Below are 25,586 nucleotides of genomic sequence, written 5' to 3'. Positions count from 1 at the left end.
AGCCTGTAGTTAGATCAACTCTATTATTTGCATTTGTTTTCTTTTGCTGAGCAAAGCTAAATGGAATTTCTGCTCATAGGTGATCCCACTGGAGGGATCTCATGAGTCCTCCTCTCTCTCTTTGATTACATTTTCAGGTGTGTTCATTAAGAGATGTATCTCCAAACCCTGAATCTTATTCCAGATTCCACTGTTCTGCTTTGCACTATTTCACCAGTAAATAATTAACATAAGTCCAGCTGATTTATGTAATGAAAGATTTACTCTGCTAGGCAGAAGTTCTGCTGATGCACAGCTTTGTAGTGTCTTCTTCTGGGAAAATTGGTATGAAGCTACTGTGAACAGCTCTTGACTTCCAAAATTCCTTGTACTCTCATAGCGATGAAATGGAGAAGCCATTTAAAGGCAGATTGAATGTAATATTTTAAGGAAATCTAGCAGACTTACAATACACATAATTGTCTAGTGGCAAGACAGAAATCAAAGCATCGAGACTGAGTGCATTTTACTGATGCACTAGATGCAGTAAGAAAATCTTTCTTGGTAGTGGAAGCTACTGCTGTTTTAAATACATGAGGCAAAGCTACAGGCAGATTTTTGAGCAACTTTTATAATTTAATATGTTTATAATCAAATTCTATTTCAATTGCATGCAGGCTGAGAGTGCAGGAGCTGGTTACTGTTACTGGTTCCCTAAATGAATGCACTAAGATTTAGAAGCTGGGTTCACTAACAATGAGTTTAATTGGTATCTACACACAGTGCTGAAGTCCCAAAATTGTATTCTGGGCACACATTTGACTCAGTGAAAAATTGGGATAGATTATGTAGAGACAGTGTGTAATTCCCCTTGCAAAGTCCTCACAAGTGCAGAGGGAAGGCGAGTGGCCAAGACAATCCCTTGCCTGAGCTACCCAAGCTACTGGCAGCTACAAAGTCTTTAGAAGCAGTGATAAATTTGAGGGTAGTCATCTGACTTGCCTTAATCAGCACTGATTAAAAAGATCTAAATGGCTCCTGGCAGCCCCTGGATCGGAAGGATACAGATGCTCTCTCCCTAGTGGTATGCCAGTCACCACTGGGTAGGTAAATTCCATCTATAAATGTCAGGGGTAACATTTCAGTCAAAAGTTGTACAGTGGCACTCAGAAGAGCTGATGTACTGTGAAGATATAAGAAGAATGTAAATAACACCGCAAATATTACAAATTTATTGTGTACATTGATTGGGAGGCCTTTTGGAGAGGTCATGATCTTTTTTGCTGACTCTGAAAAGCTATGGCCTAAATAGAGGACACCTTAGAGATAGGCAAGAAAAATTAACAATATAAATGTAATTTTAAAAGCTGGTTAGCTGAAAGAGGAGTTAAATGGGAAATAGTATTGTAGAAGTATACATATTGTTTAACAAAATTAAATCAACTAATCATTCTTTATCCTTTTTCACAATTCAAGACCATGCAGGAATGCAATTAAATTGAAAGGCTGAAACTTTCTAAAGTTTAAAAGAAAATATTTCTTCATGTAACCTAGTGTCTCAAATTCCCCTTCAATGAAATGGGACAGTATTTTTCCTCCATCTCCAGCTAGTATTTTAATTTTTCTGAGTTCTTAAGCACCAGTTGTATAAGTTAAAATTAGTTATACAAAGGAACACAGAATTGAGTAGAGCACAATAATTTTTCTGTAACATTTTTATATAGTCTCTAGACTTCAGTAAGTGGCTAAAAGACATCTTCCATAGAATTAATAATAGTGACTTTAAAAGACAGAAAAGCTAATTTTTGTGGTTGCTGTAGTTAATTGTGTTCATGGTGAATTATTTGCAGATGAAAAGAACCTAATCAATTCTTTTTCCTTACAAATCAGTTCTCAAAAATGATATTTAGAAATTTTGCCTTATACTGCTAATTCATGCAGAACATAAATATATAGTTATATTCCTACAAATTCAAACAAGCAGTGGTTATATACCTGAGGAATGAGATGATAGCTTGTGGAACTCAGACCCAGCACCCAGGGTGATGTTGAAACTCAGGGTTTCTGAGGTCTCGAATGGAATAAGACATTTGCAGAGTGAAATATAAGGTAGAGGAGAGAATGAATTTTAGCACACTTCCCTCTCCATGAACCACGTACTGTGTAACTCATTTCTGTGTGGAAGTGTTCATGAAGCAATGAGAAGAAAATAGTTCTTGGTCTTACAATACCCTAAGCCTGTCTTTTACTCGCTAGGAGGAAATACGTTGGTTTGAATTTAAATAAAATAAATTCAAACTTGTCTTAAAAGTAATTTTTGTTGACTTTTATTGAATGAGGTGCCAAGAAAATGTACTATCAAAGTCTGTCTTTTCAAAGTGCATCCACTGAATGGGAACCATATAAGCGTGAAAAGACCTTAGAGGAAATGTTAGTCAGGTATTATATTTTCTGGTTAATGGCCACCTAGGAGAAGCAGTAAAATAATCATTGTAGTGAAGATTACAAAGTATGTCATATTGCACCTCACTGTAAATATCACTTTAATTTTTTATGGCACAGATTATTTGTAAGTTTATTTTATATACTGCATAGCACTTAAATGTCACTGGATCTAAAACCTTTATCCGGGAAGCTCATTAGTTGAGCTGTCTGCGTTTGTATATCTGCCATCAGCATCTGGTGAGAGGGCTGCTGCTGACCCTGCCAGACTTGGGTCATGAGGTCAGCAGGTCTCATTTATTATTCAAAATTGCTTTCTGACCTTTTATCAGCTAGGTCAAAGAATGCTGCATTCTCCTTGGTTGAATTTTATAGTGAAATCAGTATCACGCACAGATAATAAAATTACCAATACGTGTTAATCTCATCCCTCTCTCTCCAAAAATGTACTCACTTTGAGGTTGATGAAGTTGGAAGAGTTGCCTGTACAAATATGTTTCAAGATCCTCGAGGCACCTTGTCATCCTTGTGAAATAACACACGTAGCTTCACATCTAGCTCATGATTTGATTGTGCATCTGCTTTCCCCTGGCGTGGTACAGAGGCAGCTGAAGGCAGAGCTCCATAGTTAACAGATGACCTCTCATTTTTATCACTCCCATATTTTTGCACTGTTACCTATTAACTATTTCTGTTTCTGACGTATTTTCACTGGTAACTGTATCTTCTACCATCAGTTGCACACCTGTGTCAGTTGAATATAGGAGAGCTTAGAAGCATGGTAAAGCAAGAAAAGTCAATAAATATGAAGACTTTTTCTTGGACATTTTAACAGAATCTGGAAAGAAAAAAAATTGAGTCTAAAATAGTTTTTGATTCAAGGTGTGATCTAGATCTAGGAAGTCACTGGCCAGCATGTCCAGACAGAATCCAGAAGCACCTTAGCAAAATTAAAAAGAATAGATGATCTGCAATTTTAATTCTGTGATGATTAAAGTAGGAAGCATAAGTGACATTGCAGTAAGAAACATATTTGGGGAATTTTTTGAAGAGAAAATTAGCCATGAGATCTTAACAAGCCATACTACAGTATGGAAAATTGGAAACCATAAATGGCAGATTGATTCTTAAAGGGAGCTGTGCAGTTCAGCATTATCCCTCTGGAATGATTTCATCCTTTTTAAAAGAAGGAGCCAAAGGTCACATTGGTCTTGCCCTTGAAGCAGACAATATGAGATGTCAGCTTGTGCTTTCTGACACTGCATATGATGAATAACCTTGACGTAGTAATAAACAAATAACCTATATTAATGCTGTGAAGTATTAATGCAATATATACTTCAACAATATATTGCAAATATACAGCTTTCATAGAAATGGATTTCCTCTAGTAATACTGCCATAGATTTATGGTTTCTTAAGTGTTGCTGTAAAATAAATTTTTAAATAATAGTATTTGTACCTATCTTAAATATGACCAATCATATGCATATAAATGAAGAAAATTGCTATGAAAAAGTAGTGATAAAATTACATTAAAAAACTCCTGAACATCTGTATTTGTGTAGATACTCGAATTGTTGCAAATACTGCATTTCTGGTGTTTCAAATACCTGTAGTCAATCACCTTAGTAAATGCAGCTCTGTCACTCATTAGTATTCAGTAAGGTTATCAGCCCTCCTCTTTTGATATTTCTTGTAGGAGAGAAAAAATGTATACTAGTAAGATGTCAAGGTGTGCATAACATTTGGTTGGAATGAAGTGTTTTCTTCTAATTACGGTAAGCTGAAAGACTGCTTGTTGTAGGGAGAGTTGTAACAGAGTGCAGGAGTCCTTTTAACAAATTCCTTAGCTTTAAGAACAGTCTTGTACTCATTGCAGTTTTGATGGCACATTTAGGGTTTTTGTGTTTGGGTTGTTTTAAACTGTAAGTTAAGGCCATTTAGTATTAATGAAATGCAGGATTTTGCCCTGTGACTGTTTGAAGTGCAGAGTTTCTCTTGTTCATAAGTAATGTCTGTATCTTGCAGGTATTCTGTAATTTTATATATCATATTTGTTTGCTTCTACCTACACACTGTGGTCCCAAACAAGTGACCTATTTTTAGTGCAGGTGAGCTATGTGGAGAGTTCTCAGCGCTCCCTCTGAATTGTCTAGAAACATGGCCATGTGCTGCCAAATGTGAGTTAACCCTGGATCCTACTCCAGCCTTTTAATATCATGCAGAACATACGTATCCAAAAGAGGGTGTAGTCTAAAAGAAACCAATAAAAAAATCTGCTTTTTAGGTGGTGACATTATTAGAATAAAAAATAAGACAAGAAGGAAAGTGAGCCCTACCTATTCATTTACACTCTGTAGCTGTCTTCATGAGCTGAAACAAATCAAGTAATTTGTTCTTCTAAGCCACATTTTCACTTTCCTTTACCTCTGAATGAGCAATTCCCTGGGAATTGAACCTGAGGTGGCAGCAGGTGTATGCAACTATAAAAGTGACAGGTAGATAAAGCAAATGTTTTTTATAACAATACAGTATGGTAAATACTGCTGATCCCAATTTTTTAATACTGAATTTACTATTTCCCATTGTAAGAATTATTTAAATCTGTTTTTAGCCTTTCATATTTTCTAGGAAAAATAATGTCTGTAAGTAAGTTAATACTCCTAGGTACTGATGCCTTACACAGCTGTAGATCTATTTGCACCCTCTTGAAGTCCAACAGGCCACATGCACTTTAGGTGTTTTTTCACAGACTGCCACAAGAGTTCTTGCAATTCTGTAGCAATGTAAAAATGTGGAGCTCTCTTGCCAGAGGTAGGCTATTCTTCTTTGGAAAAAGCTTTGGGTTGTGGGAGCAGTTTATGGCTAGAGGTTCACCTGCATTTGTCATTTATGATAAAGATGTGCAAAGACTGGGGTGCCTGTGAGTTTCAGTGGGTTCTGTGGATTTAATTAACGATTGAAAGCAGTTACACTGTGGTGCTACAGCTGTGCAGTCTCAAATCAATGGAATAAGAAGTCTGAAGCTCTGTTTTGAAGCTCAGAATTTACTTGGGTTGTTTTGGAAATGATTAAGCAGATTCCTTAAGCAGCCAGTTATAAGTGAACTTGTCTTCTGTTCTTCTGAATGTACTTAGGAAAAGTCATCTTACACTTACAGTATCTGTTTTTGTCCTTTTCACATATCCATTGGAATTTCTACACTGCTTGCTTCATCTCGGTCACCTTGGCCAAACTCAGTTTGTGCTAAATCAAGAGCAGCTCTATTGCTTTTTATAAAAGTGCACCTAGTCAACACAGAGGTGAAGAAGGGAGTGAGCATTCTGTGATTTATTTTACAAGACTGCTGTGCTTTCTGTTAATTATGCTACAGCCATTGCACAGTGCTTTTGAAACTGCAGTCAAGGTCCTGCTGCACATTTGTACCTTTTTTGTGCAGGAGCCCTTTTGGCATTTCCACTTCACTCATCTTATAAGCTGGAGTGCAACCTTCAGTGATCTCCTGAACTGGCAGTTTTGTGTCCTGAAACACTAAATTTGTTTTTATCCTTCCATATGAACAAGGATATATATGACTGTCCCTAGATTCACCTCTGAATGTGCAGACAAGTTGGTAGTTGAAAGGAAATAGAAACAGAAACAAATCAACCAGTAAAAGAGAAGAATTCCAGCAATACAATTTGAAGTATCTGCAGCAGATTGGTAGGACACTTCCATATGGAATTTCTTGTGGAGGACTGGATAATTTCCCAATAGTCAGTGTATACCTACCTTTTCTATGTGTGATTGGAATATAGATGTGCACAAATAAACAACACCCTAGTAGACTTAAGTTCCAGAACACCTAAATAAAGATATTCCAGATACTTTTGACAAGGTGTAATAAAAAGAAAACCAATAGAAATGTTTATTTTCAGAACTAATAAGAAACTAATGATCAGACATTAATGAAAAAATAAATTCTAATTAGTGATTTGGCTACTATGGTAATATAATGCAGCCAGTGAATGTAATGTTTCACCAACCCTCATAATTTTATGGTAAATCTTATGGTATCTTGTGTGTTTCTTTCCCAAAAGTCCCAGTTTGTATGACGAAGTGATCGTATGCAATTATTGCTATAGGGAAATTTTTCTTCCTGAGAAATAAAGGCTTAACACCCAGAAAGGCTAACACTTAAAAAACAAGTGAAAACAGAACCTAAAGAAAACTTTTCTTCTTCTTGTCTTTTTTTTTTTTTTAACCTAATACCTCTGGAGGCTCAAGTCCTACGCTGAAAGTGAGCAATACCAAAACTGATTACAGACTTTTCAGTTTGGCAGCATTGAGCAGCATCTTCCTGTTATATTAGACCAACCTTATTTAAGCAAAGTGCAGTGAGTTTGACATTTTAAAATATTTAAGATATCCTGCCACTTCTCCATCTAGATGATTTCTGCCTCACATATACATGACACTTGAATGCATCAAAGAGCTCATGGAAAAGCTCGCACTTGTGTTACGCCTTGGCTCTTTATCCCACCATGGTCCTTAACTCCAATAAGAATGTGATCTTGCACAAAGTCTTACGTGGCAAGGCAGATCAGCTGCCCTTTTTAGACCCAATGCTTTTTAGTTCTTGGTACATGTGGTCTCACATAGCCTCTGGAGCACAGAGACAGTTGTCAGTCACCTCCTTAGATGTCCAGTTTCTTGGAAGTGCCTGTGGTGTCTGTTTTGCCTCTTTATTTCCTGTCTCAAAGGGGAGGCTCCGGGCTCTGTTCACTTACACCTTGTCTTGCTGATGGCCTGAAGAATAGAGCTGAGTGTAGGTGAAGGTGCAGTATTTGGCAGCAGTCATCCTTTACCCATTAAGTACTTCACAGAGTCTTGCTATCTATTCATTTGAGGGAGTGCCATATTCATTTTCTGGAGATACATCCAGTGCTGCTTAAAGTGGACAGCCTGTTTCCCAAACCTGTCTGCTTTGTGGTAACTGCAGCAGATGATCCACATTCATTACCAATATAACTGTGTATCACCTGACAGTTCAACAAGCGCCTTTCTGATATTTACACATAGCAACAGATATTGCTCCTTAATTCAGAGAATAGCAAAGTCCAGATTTTGTTATAAGTTGCATCAGGAGAATAACTGCTTTGAAATTAATCTAAACTCATGCTTCTGTAACAGAGCTCACAATTATTGCCCATATATACAAAACTGATTTTCAGCTACAAAATAACAAAGGGGACAGCAACCCCGAGTAACTGGTGTTTGGGAAAAATCACTAAATTATGGTGTGAGATGTTAGTTTGCTGCCCTAAACACTAATTTACTACAAATCTTAGCCATGTAACTGGAAATCATTAATTAAATCCTGTGCAGCCAAGAATCATGCATAATGTAACACAACTACTGCAAACAGTCCGCTCCTGATCATTTAAATTTCCTTCTTGCTCTTACCGACATGAGGAGCTTGTATTTGAAGTAGTCCCTGATGAGATTTTGCCTTTTCATCCTTGGAGAATGTCCTTGTACATATTTATAGGACAAAGTAGAAGGATTACCTATGTGTGTTTTTTGCTTTTAGGGTATTAAATGTATTAATGTAAGAAATACATACCTTGGTCCAGTATGATCATTTCAAAAATCTTTTGACTCAATGGAAAATAAAGGGTCTAATGCTGTAAGCCTTTAAGTAATCATACTCTGATTGGGTCATGTTCAAAAGGTAGCTACTTTTAAATTGAATATGCAATTCCCTGTGAAAAATACCATTTCCAAAAACATTTCCATATCTTCCATTAATTTTTATGAAGAGGGTTTTAGTAAGCAGCCCACTCCAAAGGGCAGTGTTATTGCTAATCCATTGTCACCTTAGGGGTGAGAATAGATAGGCTACTCCCACAACACTGCTAATGTTCAAAAAGGCAATTTGTTTAAAGGATGGGCACAGAAGGAGAAGGAAGTGGAGTTCACAAATTAAAAACTGCGCAGCAGTTTCACTGCAAACCATCTACTAGTCATACGGTGCTATCCAATTAATCCATTACTCTTAGAAGAGGAAGCCCTGTATATCCAGGTACAATCCTTGCCAAATATCTGGACACAATCATAGGCTTTTAGGATTACAAGTAACATAATAAAGGATAATGATCAAAAATTAAGCACACCAATACAGAATGCTTGGGTTAACTGGACTTGCCATGTGCACTGTAAGGCAGCAGTCTGTTAGGTTTAAAGTGAGATTAAGGAGTTGTGTAACCTGCAATTATGCTGGTTTTCATTAAAAAAATAAGATTATTTGGCTCAGTAGGGCCCTTCCTTATATTTACCTCTGTTTAATTGGATTTGGAACTGCTTAAACATCTTTGAGTTGGAGCTTATAAGAAGATGATCCCAGCTGTTTTTCAAAGCTTAAGACAGCAGGCAGACAACATGATCATGTCAAGACTCATACTAAAGCCTTAATCCTACTTTTTCATCAACTAGCACTACAGCTGAGTCTTTAACCTTCTAAGTACTAAATGTGCTTTGGATCTCTCACAATACATTTACTGTCAAATGTTATTCTCTGATAATATTAATTTTTGCTTCCTTTCTAAAAAGTACTTTTTAGAATAGTCTCTATCCATCTGAGTTTGGAGAGCTAGAGTGTAACACTGTATTTTCAGTCTTTTTATTTTTAGTCCTTTTAAAAATACTGCTTACAAACTTGCATTTATTGAAGTCTATTGTTCTCCATCAGGGCAAGGCAATGCATTGCCATATAGCTCACATTGCTGTAATGAATAATCAACTATATTGGTAACTATTTTTCAATGTACATGAATTTTACATTGAATATGTTTTGTTTTCAATAAGAAAGAAATGAGAACAACCTTAGTTTCATTCAGGTCTTTTTCCTAGAAACTGTCACGATGACCAAAACAAAATTTTCCAAATTTACTGCCTCAAAACATCCATTGTTTTGTAACAGTACATTATTTACATTAATAATCCTAGGGTTGGGAAGATATTAAATCTTCTAATGAGTTATTTCTGCATCTGTAAATAGTAGCCATTCAATGCAATGATCTGTGTTCCTTTCTCCTTTCCTTTCCTTTCCTTTCCTTTCCTTTCCTTTCCTTTCCTTTCCTTTCCTTTCCTTTCCTTTCCTTTCCTTTCCTTTCCTTTCCTTTCCTTTCCTTTCCTTTCCTTTCCTTTCCTTTCCTCTCTTTTTTTTCCATCTCTTTTCTGCTCCTCTGTCGGGTAGTGCTCCGATTTGTCCTAGTGACACAGGGCTGCCAGCAGGAAAGCAAGCGTAGTTAATGCTCAGCTGCTCAAACCAGTCAAGCAAGCTAGCAAGTCCCAGCTGTGCTACTTGATGTTTTTTGATTGCACCTAGTCCTCAATCTGTGAACTGTTTTCTGGACTTAGATTCATCAAGCTCTGCCGCTTTAAAAACTCATGCAGGCAGGCATCCTAGGATATGCCATTATAAGCTGCTGCCAGGGGATCTTCTAGGAGATAAATGGAATCTGTGTGAAGTAAATTAGTGTGAACCAGTCAATCTGTGTGTCAGCCTTGAGCCACATCCATGGGTAACGAGCTTGCTGACTGAAAAGTCCACTGTCTTTTGCCAATCAGAGGTCTCAGCCACCAGGAAGCAGTCCTATACAACATTAGTGTCTTGGAATAATGCCTGTTTGACCAGCTAGTGAAACTCTTCAGTAGACGGTTCTGTACTGCTTGAGTTTACTTATTGCTTACAATTGAACTGAAAATCTTTTAAAGTCAGATAACATTTTAACAGTAGGGAGCATCACAGAAATGTCTTGGAAATAAGTACTTCCACTTTCCTACAGCAGCCATTCAGCAGAGTCATGCTGTGCTGCAGTTGGCTTTACCTCCCTATCAGTAATACATCTCCAAGACCATAATGCAAAAGAATAACAATAATCTGGCCAGAAGAGGTTAATAAAGAGGCTCTGTGTATTTTTTTTTCCATGGATTAAGCTATTTGGACAGCTTTGATCGAGAGATGGAAAAACTATAAAAGCTGTAACACTCATATTATGCACAGGGATGTGTCAGTGTCATAACTGTGCTGCACACATTCATTTAGTTTTGGTTTTAAAAGCAAATTGATGCAATCTATAGTAAGAATTTCTCTGTAGAAAGGAACTAAACCAGAATCCTCTGCAAGCTTCCTGATTTATGATTTTATATTTGAATACCAAATCAATCTAGTATCATGAAAAGAATAATATCAATGCTGTCAAGTATGCAATTTTAAAAATAGGAAGTATTTCTTTGTTGGTTTTGTAGGTGTTACTGACACAGTGCTAGGATTCACATCTGCACTGTGTGCTCTGCAGCACTATTGGTCTAAAATACAGAAACCAGGGGGAATTTTGCTGTATTTCTGTAGGAAAAGGTTCTTCATCCTTGGTGGCTGGTGGCCAGGCACTGGAACAGACTCCCCAGGGAAGTGGGCAGTGCACCAAACAGCTCAAGAAGAGTTTGAATAATGCTCTCAGGCACAGGGTGGGATTCTTGGGCATGGTGCTGTGCAGGGCCAGGAGTTGGACTTGATGACCCTTGTGGGTCCCTTCCATCTCAGCGTATTCTCTGATATTTTTAGAAATTTGGATAGGTGAGGAAATGCTATATACCTTAATTAAAAAGGAGACTGATTATCTAGTAACTAGCAGGTTTTGGCTTTCTTTACTGATTCTGTAATCAAATTTTTCTTCCCTATTGTCTCCCAATTACTGGTTGGAAAAAAAAATGAGAGAGGGATAAACAATGTTAATCAAATAATTCAGTCTTACATCATGTTTGATTAAATGACACACTTAGGGAAATTGGAAAAGAGAATTTTAGGATTTCTTTCCAGAGAGGACATTGAGAAGAAGAAACAGTATATAACAATAGAAGAATTAATAAAAGGCAGTTTGGGGTTGCATTTTCCTTTTTAAAATCCTCCTAAGTTTTCCAGAAGCTTGTGCTTCAGAGCTGTGCAGTAGATGCTGTGTGGAATTTTACGGGAAAGTATTTTATTTCTTGCAGTCGAACCCACAGAGACAAATTTAACTAGTTAGGTGTTTTATAATATATACTACACAGAATACATGGACAGAATCTGCTATAAATCACAACTAAGATCAAGACAACTGCTTTAAAATTGAGTGAATGTTTCATTGCACTAATGAAACAAAAATGGGATGTCCTTTGAGAGCATAATTTGTTACATGCCATTATATTTTAGTTGAGAGAAGTAGAGAAGTCCCTCTGGGTGAATAAAACTTCAAGGTATATTGGGAAAAGAATCGCTGAAAATCTCAATTTTTCTGTTTGGAGGAACACTGCCCTCACAGACATAGGGAGAGAGGAAAATGGACTTTTGAGGATTTTTTTGATATATTAAAACCTTTCTCACATACAGAAGGAAAAATGTTCTTTAGTTGCAATTCACTTGGCGAGTGGCACGAGCTCTGTTTGCAGGTGCCTTTGAAGCGCAAGAGCCAGCTCAGACTTCCCAGGCATGTGGGTTGATTGTTCTGCAAACTGAGCTCTGCCATCAGGTCCTACTTCTGCATTCATTGTGATGGATTCAAGTCCAGGACCTTCCAGTTTGGCTGGTTCCATACTGGCTTATTTCAACTGCCATGTACTGCAGCATTCACTTCAGAATAATAATACGTTTCTCTAGGTAAATGTATTCTTTTTTTTTTAAATTAAAATATAATGGAAATTGGGCCAATGTGATATTTAATCATCAGAAGATAAAAACCAGCCATTCTCAATTAAATGACAACTACACATATCTGTGCAGATTTTTTCAAATTACACTAAAATTTATGAAATGACCAGCATCTGATGTCTTCTGTCAGTGAAATGAATTTTTGGTTTGTGGAGCCTGAGAAATGGCCTAGGAAGAAAATATGGTTCAATTCAATAAGGATGAGGACAGGGATCTAGATTGAGGTAGGATTAATCTTCTGCAAAGAGACAGGATGGGGAAGAAAAAGCAAGATAACAATTTCTCAGGAAAGAATCTGAATCACAAGTTGAGCATGAGTCAACAGCATTCCTGGTGTTGCACAAAGGCAAGCACCACACTGGGGAGTGTCACCTGGAAAACCTGTGAGTGATCCTTGAGCTGTGCTCAGCACTGGTGGCACCAGGGGCACAGCCCCACCCGGGCAGACTCCTGCCTGCTGGGAGCCTGCTGGGCGGGCTGGGAGCTCCGTCTGAGCCGTGTCACCTCCGTGTCTGCCCCTCCTGTGCCTCTGGGACTGCAGAGCTTCTGCTGAGAGTTCTCTTGGCAGCTCATGAATGTGTTCTGCTTTTCTTGAAATATTTGTGAAATAATCTTACCCTTTTAGTTTGGCTGGAAGTACACGGAGAAAGCAAAGTGGATTAGGAACCGTCAGTCTTGAAAAGAGAGAAAATTAAAGATTTCAGCCACAGGGGTTATGGAGAGAGTGTGCTGGGCTCATACCTGTGCCTTTTCTCAAACAAGAAGTTGCACATTAAGCCAACAGGGAATAAGCAGACAGACAAAATGAGGTGCCCTCATGTGAGAAAACTATGGAGTTTGCCATTTCAAAGTGAGTTAGGATGTAGGATGTAAAGGATGCAAAAATTGCACATTTAAGGAAAAACTGAAGAAATTTGTGGAACAGGTATCTATTGTGAGGTATTACAGGAGGGGAAAAAAATTGTAATTCTTTGAGTTTCAGATTGGACTTTAGGAGAAATTTCTGATGAAGTATTTTTTTATGGTTGTTGGACTCTTAAACTGCTAGTTTTTAGTCTCAGCAAATATGGCTGTTCTTAAACTTTTCATTATATTTTTATGATATCTATGAAGTGTGCTTTTAAAATAGTACTCAAAGCATTTATTGCTCCATCAAGCTTCTTAAGTATAGTACAGTAAGTGCCTTTAGAAGCCAAACAGCTCAGAAGTCACATTGCAGCACAATTGTTTTATCCATTTACAAAAATTAAAAATGCCACCATTTTGTTTCCCTTTTACAGCTTTTTTTTTTCATGCAGTTTTATTTAGATTCAGGTTGCTTTGTATTCCATATTGAACATTAAATATATTTATCACCTGAATCTTCTCTTGCCTAACATCTTCAAATGAAAAATCATTTTTGTTCCCCTATCCAGTCATTTTGAATGACAAATAATATCTTGTTTTCCCTACAGACAGACTGTCTTTAAGTCACTAATCCACCTTATCAATAACACAGGCATCTTATCAGAAAATGCTAAATGTTTTATTTGCCTGAGTTATGCAAACTTCTTTCTCCAGTGTGTCTGCCCTCTAAAAATTGCTATGCAGAGCATGTTTTTTAAACTTTAGTGCAGGATATTTACAGAGTGGAACAAGGCTTTTCAGAGTTTCAACCAAACGTGTAGAAATAAATGACCATGGTGAGTTGTTGCTGTATTTTGTGATTAGGCTGTGTTCACAAAGAACAGCTTCAACAGTTTGTTCAGAGGCTGTTCTTTAAAGACTGATCACCAGTATCTTTTTGGAAATTATTTGCTTTTATTGTGTGAAATTGTTTTAAATATTTTGAAACTAGATACATATATATTTCATTAAATGCTACTATCTTATGACATTACTATTCTAAATCCCATACCTATATTAATGACTTTTTCTATTTCAATAATGTAAGAAAATGGGTATCAAGTTCAGTAAACAAATCTTAAGAGCTCAATAAGAAGCATCAGAAAAAAATACTACAATTCTCAAGATAGATCCTGTGCAATGAAGATTTATGTCATCTTTATATGCTAAGTTCAAGGTCATTTGCTTCAACGAAATATGTGCTTTTACCTTATTTCCATGCTAACAAAGGTAATCTCTACTGTCCATATAACAATGGAAATGACACTGCACTGAATAGAAAGAAAATGTTTTTGGAGTTATCAGATATAGTTTTTAACTTGCTTAGGACTCGTAGATTTGGGGCTCATTTATACTCTATTTATGTCACTTTGACTACAGAGATTACCTTTCAGAGGGAAGCAAAAGTAATTTTAAGGTCTATTTAAACCCAAAGTAGGACAGAGTGTCTTCTGAATAAAGATGACACTGTTTATGTTTAAATAACTTAAATTCCATCAGCATCTTCAGTATAAGCAGTTCAGAACACTCTTTCTCTGACTGATATTTGTACATAAAGTCCTATTCCCCTAAGAGAACATGCAGAAAAATAGGTGTTAGTGCTGAGATATTTTTTTCATATTTTTCCTTTATTATGTAATGCCATTTTTACTTTCACTCTTTATTTGGGCCAGACTGTACTTTCCTTATTTTTAACTTCTCAATTCCCTTTGTTCTTCTACGATATTTTTAAGAAACCTTTTTTTCCAGTTGAGCATATAACATGATGTTTCAGAAAAGATCTGAAGGTCTCTGCCTTGGTCCCTTTCTTGCTCACTACGTGCGCTTATTATGTAACTTCATAAACCAGGGTCTTGTGAAGTTTATTTGCCTGGTTTTGCCTAGGGAGGTGTGTGTACTTCTGAGCAGGTGACAGGGCTGAGGGAGACTTCCCTTGCTTGCACCAGTGACCCCATCCCAGCCTGTGTTCTGGCTTTCTGAAACAAGCACTTCCCTCCTTTCACTCCCACTTGCTGAACTGCCTTCTTTGCCAGCTGTTTTTGCACAAGTTGTCCAGAGTTCTGTCTCTTTGTCCTCATGAAAACTCTTTCCACCGCTGCTTTCCATTCCCTTTAAACTGTTCCTAATGACCAGCTATTTCTGCAAGTGTTTCATGCTTTTTGGCATTTTTCAGCTCTATCAGCACTGCCTGTCATTCCTTTTCTTATTTTTGTATTTCTTGGCTTTTAATGACTCCATCCTCTCCCAGATTTCCCCAAATCTCTGCAGTATCTACTCAGATACACCAACTGGAAATCCTCCTGCTTTGTCCAAGCATCTTGCTGTCCTGTCTTGGTTTCTGTCTTGTTCATTTCACACCTTCCTTGTGAGCTACCTCATCTGTGTATGGAACTGCTTTTAGTTGAGTTTTATTTATTATGCTATGAGTTCTCAGCTGAATCTGGTATCTTCACTAAGAACACTGTTCAGTACTGTGTTGTAAAGTCCAGCTGGTCAGTTGAAATTATCTGACTTGTGCTGACATGGCCTGGGAAAGAGCAGAGCACCTGAGCAGGTTTGTTTTAGTCCCACGCAAGGCGGTTGCAGCACAGAGTTCCAGTAAGGGAAGTCTCTGCCAGCTCCTACTTGGGATTGATTCTGGTGCTGTGGAAGTGTCTTCCCTCTTTGGTTCACTATGAGAGTTCTTGACTGGGTAAAAATACACAATTCATATTGAAAGGCTGATTCTGAATTTTTGGTGACTACTATTTGACCAAAACAGACAGATCTTGTGATTTTTTGCTTTCCCTCCAAAGGTATAGCTGTACTTTTTGTTTTTTCTCTCTCATCACAGGGTACTCTGTTGACAATTTTTCTATTGTTCTACTTCAGAGTAGCTCTGACTTTTAAATTCATGCAGCTGTAATGACTCAATCTGTCACTCAGCACACTGCAGCTGACTCCACTGTATGAAGAACTGTTTTAGAAAAAAGTGTTCTAAAAATTTGGCATAAAATTATTTTGTTTTTAAATATAGTATGAATACTTGTATATTCCAATTTTTCTTTTGAAGGGTGAATATTCACTTAGTGTATTTGAAAATTATTTAAATGTTGTAAAAAGAGAAAAGGACAGCTATCTTTAAAGATATTTCTTCCTTTACATATGATAGGGTTTTTTATGTGTGAAAAAGAACATTTGTTATTTGTTATTGTAATTGTTCTTCAGTGTCAACTCACTCCATGCAGATTATCATGTCAACCCTTCATGCTTTACCTGGGCAGAGTTTTACATACTGATTTGTTGCTATCCAAGGCAAACCTTCTAAGCAAAATTTACTGGTTTTTTGGTTTTTTCAGGTGAAATGCGTGGTGTCCCTATCATAGATTTTATTATATATTATGTTTTAATATTACATTTCAAGGTTCTAATTCCACAATAGTATTGAAGCCCTGATTGCTTCAAACAGACTCTATGTAGTTGCAAAAGTCAAGAATGATGGAACCTTTTGGTGACCTGGGATCAATAGCTGCAAACCCATGGAAAGCACAGGGCACTGAAGTGGAATATGTGTCTTTTGAGTTTCCCATGTCTGCATACTGCCCTGAGGCCTTGTTGATTCACTCATAATCCTGGAAAATTTAAATAGGTGTTCAAATTACATAATCCTTCAGCAAATATTCATTTGGTCCAAAAAAAAATCTATCAACATTTATAAGGGAAGGAATTTCTCTTTTGAAAAGAAGACAGAAGAACATGGAGATTGTGCATAGCCATTTGTATCCCCATGCCCCTGAAGTTTGGAATTTTGCTTAGTTTTCTAGATATTACAAAAAAAAAAGAAGTGTTTTCTAGCCACTGCTATTATCTTGGGAAATAGGATCAGCTAGGAGTTTTAAGGGACAGAAAAATCGAGATCTAGTCTTTACTGTTCTATTATTCTATAATATACTACTTATAATTGTACTTCATCTTCAAGCTGTAGTTGTGGCTCCATGTAGTGATATTAAGCAGAAGAGAGGGAAATGGACTTTGACAAGGGAAGCAACTCTCTTCTCCTCAAGAAAAGTTATGTGGTATTTTGTTCAAAAGCCAAGTGAATTAAAAAGTCATACATAGACTGGTAATTATTGCCCTGAAAATATTTGAATGCTCAGAAATGGATATGTTTTTAGCAGTTAAGTAAAACATATAACCAAATTTGGTAATCCTTAAACTGCAACTCAGTCTGGGTTTCACTGCATTTTGGAATTTTGAGTAATTTTCTTACACATTCCAGCTTGTTGTATACAACATATTTTCATTTTAAAACATACACCATTTCTCTCCCTGCTAAATGACTCCAGTAATTACAAAACCATCTGATTGATCTTTTATGTTGTTTACTGGCTTCTTTGGTGAAACAGACAAGAACTGTTTATGACTTCCTAATTATTTTATTATTTTAAGATTCTGTAAGAAAAAACTGGTTTACTACTTCAAAGGGACCTCATTTAACCTGATGCCTCAAACATCACCCTGCACACATTCTTGTCCCTAGATTTTTCAACTATCTTGTAGTTGCGTATAAGTAGTTTGTGTTTCTGGGTTTTTTTTTCAATTTATTATTTGTGTTTACAAATTATGTCTTCAGCATTGAAGGCTCTGCAAAAAAGCAGTAAGTGTTGATTTCTGCATACATTACATTTCTCCCTGTGTTTTATTCTTATTGCTGCAGTCAGTGTGCTGAAGCATGACAAGAGCTCCAAGTCGGCAAACTTCCAAGATGTGGAGGATACGTCTGACAGATGTGTCTTGGAAGAGTCTGAGAGTCCAGGTGAGAGGCATTTAAAGACAACCACCAAGTATCAAGTGATAAATCTGACACAGCTTTTGGGTCTGTAAAAAAAGCAGATTGTAATGCTGTTTCCTTTTTAGCAGCTGCAATGTCAAATTAATGGTCACCTCCAGGGGTCACAGTGTGGAGCTGTTATCCTTTCCTCTTTCATCAGGATTTCAGGTCTGAAAAAGGATAAAGGCTTTATGACCAAAAAGAAAGCTGACACTACTAGTTCATTATAATTACTTTTGGACTACACTGCTTGCTTAATATATGTACAATGTCTGACCCTTTGAAGGTAGTGTGAGATTATGAAAAATTAGAAGTACTGTATATACTGCAGCTGAATGCAGCAGTGGACACTCAAACACCGTATCTCTGGAGGAAAGCAAATTGGTGGCATTAAATAGCTTGATTCTTTCCTTTAAATCAGCTCACAATCATTTCATTTTAATGACTCTTAACATTGATTCAGCTAAATACAGGAACATCCATAAAGTGCATCCTTTTTGGTAACCGAAAGATTTATCTTCATGTAGTTTCATTATCTTTCTCGTTATGGAACATCTACAAAATTTATTAATGAATCCCAAAAGGAAACAATTAAATATAAATTGTATCGAGTCACAGCTGATTAAAAACATTCTGTGCGACTAAATACCAAGATCTTTTAAGCAAACTGTGAGCTTGACCCATATACAGCACACACATAACCTGTACACAGTCCTCATTAGTGAAAGAGTTAAACATCTTTCTTCACTTGGTATTTTCCTTCCTGTTTTATCTGGTTTCTCTGTACCCTCCTGCATCTTTGTGTGCTGATCCGTGTATCATATTTTTGATTCATCGTCTCTGCGGCCTGTCAGCTTAGTTAAGAGATTTCCAAATCTTGCAGCCTGTGCTGACAGGGGGCAGCTGCCAACAGTCCCCTGATCCTTCCCCAAGGAACACTGCTGAGATTTAATTTTCAGTCAAAGGGTGCAGTCTGAAATCCATGTCAGGTCCCCTAAGTCATCTCAGAACCCGGATAGGACCCATGTCTGGGGGATTATATTTCAGCACACTCCACTCTTCCAAGATTCCTTGGGAGTTCAACTACTGTCATATACCTGATTTGAACTACATTTTCTTTTCATCTTTTCCAGAGAAATGAGCACCAGTATATGTTACAATAATTGAAACCAATGAATTGTAAATCTCTATTCATTTTAAAACCACATAGACTTGGACTCAGCGTTGTCCAGCAGAAACCAGCCTGAGATTAAGAAAGAAATAGGTAATCTACTCAGAAAGGAGCCAGGTTTGACAATCTGTGGTGTTTAGTATCTCCTTAAGAAACCATCTGTAGTCATTTCAACAACAATTATGGGCCAAAATATGGATTGTCCAAGATTTGATCAGTTTTGAAGTGAGAAAGGATTAAAGCAAGATGGCACTACAGTGTTCAGGGGAGAATTAATGTACCTTAAAGATAACACTAATTTTAACCTTAAATTAATTCTCTCTGGCAAAGTGTACCTGTTTGGATGGGAACTTACAAATCCAATTCCTCACTCTGCATATCTATATGAAGTAATGGAAAGAATAAAAGCCTTTCAGGAGGTGAATATTGACTGGCAAAAATACATGTTGATAAAGCATCCAAACTTAAAAACTGAGTTCCAATCGGTCCATCTGACATCATTAAACTAGTAATAAACAATGAATTACTCTGGCTTTTGTTTCTGTCCATTCCTGCATTTTAAGACATCTTGTCTTATAGGTCTGAAAACCTCAGGAGATTTCACTACTGGTCTCACTGCTTTCCACTGAGAATTTGTGGCTTGGTTGTCATGGAGACATCGTATTTCTCCAAGAATTGCTCATATTGATCCGTGGACAGGCGTAAATGGCCAGGCGAATGTGAGGAGTAAAGGGGGTTGGGCAGTACTATAAAATGACCAGAGGTTATGGGTCGGAAATAAGCTCATAGCAAACACTTAGGTAAAGAGAAAGAAACAGTTTCATTTTGTTTCAGGATTTCGTTTTTGCACTTTATGCCATTGTCTTCTTTCACTATAGACTGAAAGAAACTTGTTAGTCACTTGTCATGTCAGATCTTTGGTGCTTGTCCTGACACAGCTGTCAGCCTTCCAGCTCTGTGCAGTTCAGGGACACACAACAAAGAGCTAGGAACATGAATTATTTATTGCTCCTTGTGCGGATGAAATTCTGTGATAAGAAATTAAGACACTTCTGACAGAAGTGCTTGTTTGAAAGGAAAGATTTGGTAACACAATACATTTACTTAAAGGTTACCATTTACTTTTAGTAGCAAACATTGAAACAATAATATGACATTCAGTTGGCTATGATTTTCTCAGGTGCTTTAACTTTGAATCATGGAACCTGAGAGTGCTTAGGAGGTCAGCGTTTCATTTGGTGAAACCTGTGACTTAAGAATCTCTCACACATATTCAAAGTCTGGGCAAACTTACAAACTTAGAAGTTCTTATTACTAATCTATAAAGAGTCTCTTGTGCTTCACTTACAAGATGTTGTCATAGATGCAAAAGTGATGTTAAGAAATATATTTATTTTATTATCTCTTCTGATGAGGAAAAGGTGAAAATATGACAATATACCTGGAAGGAATTCCAGCTATTGCTAGAAAGGGTTCTTTGTTACTACTTCTACCAGATTCAGGAAGGCTGTAGAGCAGCCATTAACACATCTATCTGTACATTGTGGTTTTTGGTGGTGAGAGGTGCAGTCTCTTTCCTTGACATTAGAATGAACTTTATTTTTAAAGTGATCTTTGTTTCCAAAAATAACATGAAACTTGCTCTGTTTGTTTTACTTTCACATTTTCTTTGTCTGCACATGTTTTCACTGCTCTGCGCATTGGCCTCCAGCAATTGTAGGAGGCAGATACTCAGATGAATAGCAGGAATCCATTTGACTACCCAAGACACCAATCCAAGATTTACCTGTGATTTCTTGTGTTTAATGTGTGATCTGAACTACTCTCAGATAGGTAATGAAACCCCTCAACCTGCACTTTTCTCTTGGATAATTCACAGTAAACACTTTTCACAAGTGATGGACACAGGTAAATATCAGACTGCAGTTTCTTGTCTAAGTGAAATGGATTTTAGTTTCTCCCTTCATGTGTCTACAGGCTGCCATTATCTGTGATAGTGGCTCCTGTCTATTTTAGACCCCACACAGAGGAGATGCTGGGCTTCTCTCCCAGATGCCTAATAGTAGGTTTATCACTGCCATTTTTCCCCACATGCTGAGGACTACTCCTGTTTGACATGCAAAGCCTTGGCTTTTCAAATTTGTCTCTGCTCTGGCCTTGAAAGTAATAATCAGATAAGAATTGCAACAGTTTTCTGTAGAACTTGACTTTTAGTCATATCAGTCTCCCCTAAAGAATTCACTACCCTTAAAGTGCTTCTTTCTTTAAATAAATATTGCCAGCAGTTTTCCATTTTATGAGACAAATTTTCCATATTTAAGGAAACTCAAAAAGAAGCTGAAAGTGAGTATCCATGGATGTATTAGTCAGACTTCTAGGTATGAGCTATTCACCTGAATTTTCTTGTACAAACAGTGGTGGAAAATTTACACCCCAGATGCAGATCATATTGTCCAAAGGGAGTTGCTTGAAATGGTCCCTGAGGGGATTGAAAATGCTCTGCATTTTGTTAGTCAAAATCTAAGAGGAATGTAGCAGGACTTAATGCAGTTTGAGGTGTCTTAGCTTTCATGTGTGGGGCAGTCCCACTAAGGACAGTTCTGCAAGTGCAGCTCCTGTGGGGAGAAGGAATAGATTTGAGCTGAAGTCACAAGAAACCATGTAGACACAGATGCCTCTTCCCTCTTATTTTCCCCAAAAGACACATTGCAGTAGAGTAGGAAATAGACTATTACTTCACTTGGTAATAGAGGGAAAATGAGCCTCACTAATGGAAGATTGAATTGGAAGCTGTAGATGGAAAGTATAGTGTTTTCCATCTTTTGGATAGAAACCATGTAAATAGTAAAACCCATGTATGCTTATGGCCTTTAGTATCAGACAGTCTCTGCCTGATACCTTCTGCAGCTCAAGATCTCTCCCATCCCTGCATTCCAAAACCATTCCACATATTAAATTTTCTCTCTTCAATTTTTCACTTTTCAGGACAAAATGTAATTCTGAGTGCATAACAGATAATAGGGAAAATCCAAGCAGTTTTCACAGTCTTGCTTAATTGCTTGTGCTATTTAGAGACCTTGGCACAGAAATGGGAAAGGTCTCTGACTGTCCCTGAAATAGTGTGTGAGAGGCAGAACTGCAGCAAATAGAAATAAAAATGTGTTATTAGCCACACTGTGCTTAAAAATGTAGCCCTAAAAGTGTGACTATCTTGTTATCTGGCAAGTTATAATTACTGCATCAAATATTCACATACCAGCTCCAAGTTCCATCCACTGAAGAGTGTTTTTAAAATCAGCATTTTGTCACCTCTATGGCCGTTGATCAGAACACAGGCAGAATGTAAAAGTAAATATTCAGTAAATTTCCAGGTACAAAGCACCTTAGAAAGTCATGATTTTCTGTGTTTGCATGCTCATGAAAAGCAGGAGGCAGTAAATGAGGACTGACCTGGGAATGGGGTGCTGGAGGCAGTTGCTTATGAGGATGCTGGAGCAGGAGGAAGATGCAATGTAGGGGCAGCCCACTGGTCACAGGCACAGCTGGCTCAGGGACTGTGTATAAAATGTCAGTGCCCAGGAGTTATTCCAGAAAGAAGTTCTGGAATTTCCAGTGTAGGCATGGATGAATTCATCATCATTTCACTGCAGCAGATGTAGTGTCATGTCCTATCAGTGTTCTGGGTTACTAAAATCATGACTCATATGTTTTGGTTTGATTTGTGATTTTTTTCTTTGCTTTCAGTTTTGTTTTTTTAATAGCAAATTTAACTGTAGACTCAGAAAACTGCATAATAGTCATCAGAAAAATGCCTATGTCTCTGTGTTTATAATACAGATAGATAGAAAGGTCATAGATAATATGATAAATTTACAAGGTATTCATTAGATAGGAATAAAGTAATGTGTGCTGCTTTCTCAGTGTTCATATAATCATGAGAGGTGTGGTGGTACCTGTTTGAGCAGTGCTTCTAATGCAAGTAATATTTAAAATTCAGGTTGCAACATACCTCAAATTAAAAGAAATTATGAAGATAAAAATTGGTGATTGAAAGCTTTTCTGTTGAAGTCTAAATTACCTTGACAGGTTTAAAATATAATATAACATAACTTCCGTTTACAGCTATTGTAGGATTATTTCTGCTAAGAGAAATATATCTATAATTTGACAATTATTTTTGCAGAGAGAACATAAAATTCTATTAATTTAAAATAGAAGTTGTCTTTCTGCTGATCCACTGGAGCACTTTCCTTTAAAACAAAAGGAAGAAGCAGAAGTCTGTGCAGAAGAAGAGTTTTGAGGAATGCCATACATTCTCTTGAGCTGTTTCAGGTTCCATATTGCTTTCTGTGGTATATCACATATAATGTGAACAGTCTTCTGGAGGTAGATTTCTGCACCTTTTAATGCTAATATTAGGGTGCTGAAAGTTTTTATTCCATTACAAAAATTATACAGCTTGTTACTCTATAAAAAGTCTGTAAAATAACATATATTTTAGTAACAAAGAAACAAAGTCTCAGCTATTACCTGTATATTGTAAAATCATTAAGCCTCAAATTGTAAATCCTTATGAAATTTTGCATTTCTTTTCCAGATGACATGAAGCAACATCCCTGGATATCTAAGGTCTGCTCCTGTAAAGTGTGTTAGAAAAAACCACTGAGACAAAAGAATTGGAAGATGTAGGACAGCCAAGAAATAGGACCTATATGGTGAAGTGGACATGAAATGGCTTTTTGTATTTATTATGGTACCTTTAACAATTAATTTTCAGAAGAAATACCTTCCATAAGATCAGCTTCTTTTGGCTGATTTATTGGCTTCAATTCACACTTCCATTGCTAATAGATTTACATATATTCAACTAAATTTGAGTAGTTTTGATATAGAAAATATCAAGTCTTCATTGCTGGATATCATTCACTTGTTTATATATTGATCTTTAGAACTTTGATTGCCATTAAATAATTATATCAATTTTAGTATTGTTTTACATATATAAAATATAAATTTTTCTCTCTCTTTCCTTATAACTTTTCTTATCAATAGCATTTCAACACTGAGCAAAACCAAATGCATTTCAAATAATTAGAAAACTTACTTTTACTGAAAATAGAAATTCACAGTTTGAATTAAAGATGGAATATTTAGAACTAACTAAAAAACAAAGAGTATTCTGTGCACTTGTTATCAATTTCAATTGTTGTTTTTCTGTGCATTTGTTATCAATTTCCCATTCTGAGAGAATGGAAACTTGATAACAAATCTGGTCATGTCTAGGATGTAAATTTTCTCTAAATACTGCCATTACCATAATCTGTAGAAATGTAGTACAAGTATGGAACTGGAGAAGCCCATTGGGTCCTCTTCTGAAATTATATACTTCATTGAATATCAATTTGTGCTCATTGGGAAAAACAGCTATGCCTTTTTTACTTTTTTTCCTAAAAAAAGTACACTTACATTTGTAGAATAAATACAGCTTATTAGGCTCATTTATCACCTGATATTCTGTGGGACTTAAGCTGGTTTGACAAATAATGGCTGCTCAGAGCAGTAAGCTCACTCTTTTTGTTGCCTATAGCTGGAGTGCTACTGAAGGCAAAGGATCTTGAGGATGTGCCTTATGGATCTGTACCTCATGGTGGAAATCCTGATTTATCCCTTCCAATTGTCACATTAGCCATAAGATCCCTTAACTGGGAGAGTGGAGGTTTCTTCAGTGTGGAAAGATTCTCTGGCAATGAATCTCTTTTTTCCTTGTGGGGAGTTGTCATGGCTGCATGATAAAACCTGGTTTCTGTTGCCACAATATGGTTTGAATGAAGCAGACATGAAAGCTTCTTCCCTCTGGTTTTTATATCCTGTAAGTCCATGTCCCTCAGTGCAGTGTATGGTATTCTGACACACTGGGTGGTGAAAGGGCATTGTGAGAAGGAGTACCCCAGTTTTTATTTAACTAAAGAATATATAAATCAAATTGGCTGCAATCCAGAGAAGATAAAGATAATTAATGTTATTTTTTGTGACTGTGAATACCTTGCAGAAAAATGGCATCTTTGGGCAGAAAAGTCAATGGTTTTAACACATTTGGTATTTTTCAGAAACAACTTTCCATGTTCATGGCAGGCATTTTCCTCTCTAAAATGTATCTTTGGTTCAGATGTGGTTGTATTTGAATTATGATGACTGAATATTCAGTGCTATGGCTTCATTCTTGCATTACTTGTGCTGGATGTGTGGAATAATATCATTGATGCATTTATACTTGCACAACACAACTGAGAGCAGAACATGTCTTTAGCTAACATATATCCTCCTCTTAACTTTTGTGGCTGAATGAGAGTTGCAAACATCAAGGAGGTAAAAATAAAATTGTAAATATACCTACAGAACTTAGTTAGCCCTACAGGAACCTTGCAGTCAGTAGAACAAATTGCAAACAAAGGATGGACCCATCTCCCTCCTTTGCTCCTGTTCCATATGAACAACCACATTGAGTTGTTGCAGCAGTCTCTTCCATGGACATGAAAAAGGCTGTTCACAACAAGACTCACTGCTTT

General features: G+C 36.9%; 1 protein-coding gene across 1 annotated transcript in view; it reads left to right on the top strand.

Moving 5' to 3' along the window:
- Positions 1-23,673, top strand: part of WDR72 (WD repeat domain 72) — a 90,338-nt gene extending 66,665 nt beyond the window's left edge. The window contains exons 18-19 of the mRNA XM_071442063.1: positions 17,736-17,834; positions 23,618-23,673. Of these exons, the coding sequence (XP_071298164.1) occupies positions 17,736-17,834; positions 23,618-23,673 (155 nt within the window). The remainder of the gene's footprint in view (positions 1-17,735; positions 17,835-23,617) is intronic.
- The last annotated feature ends 1,913 nt before the right edge of the window (positions 23,674-25,586 follow it).

The sequence above is a fragment of the Agelaius tricolor genome, unplaced genomic scaffold (assembly GCF_023055355.1).
Source record: "Agelaius tricolor isolate 1412-34295 unplaced genomic scaffold, bAgeTri1.0.p SCAF_16, whole genome shotgun sequence".
NCBI lineage: Eukaryota > Metazoa > Chordata > Aves > Passeriformes > Icteridae > Agelaius > Agelaius tricolor.
This window is presented reverse-complemented; position numbering and strand designations above follow the sequence as displayed.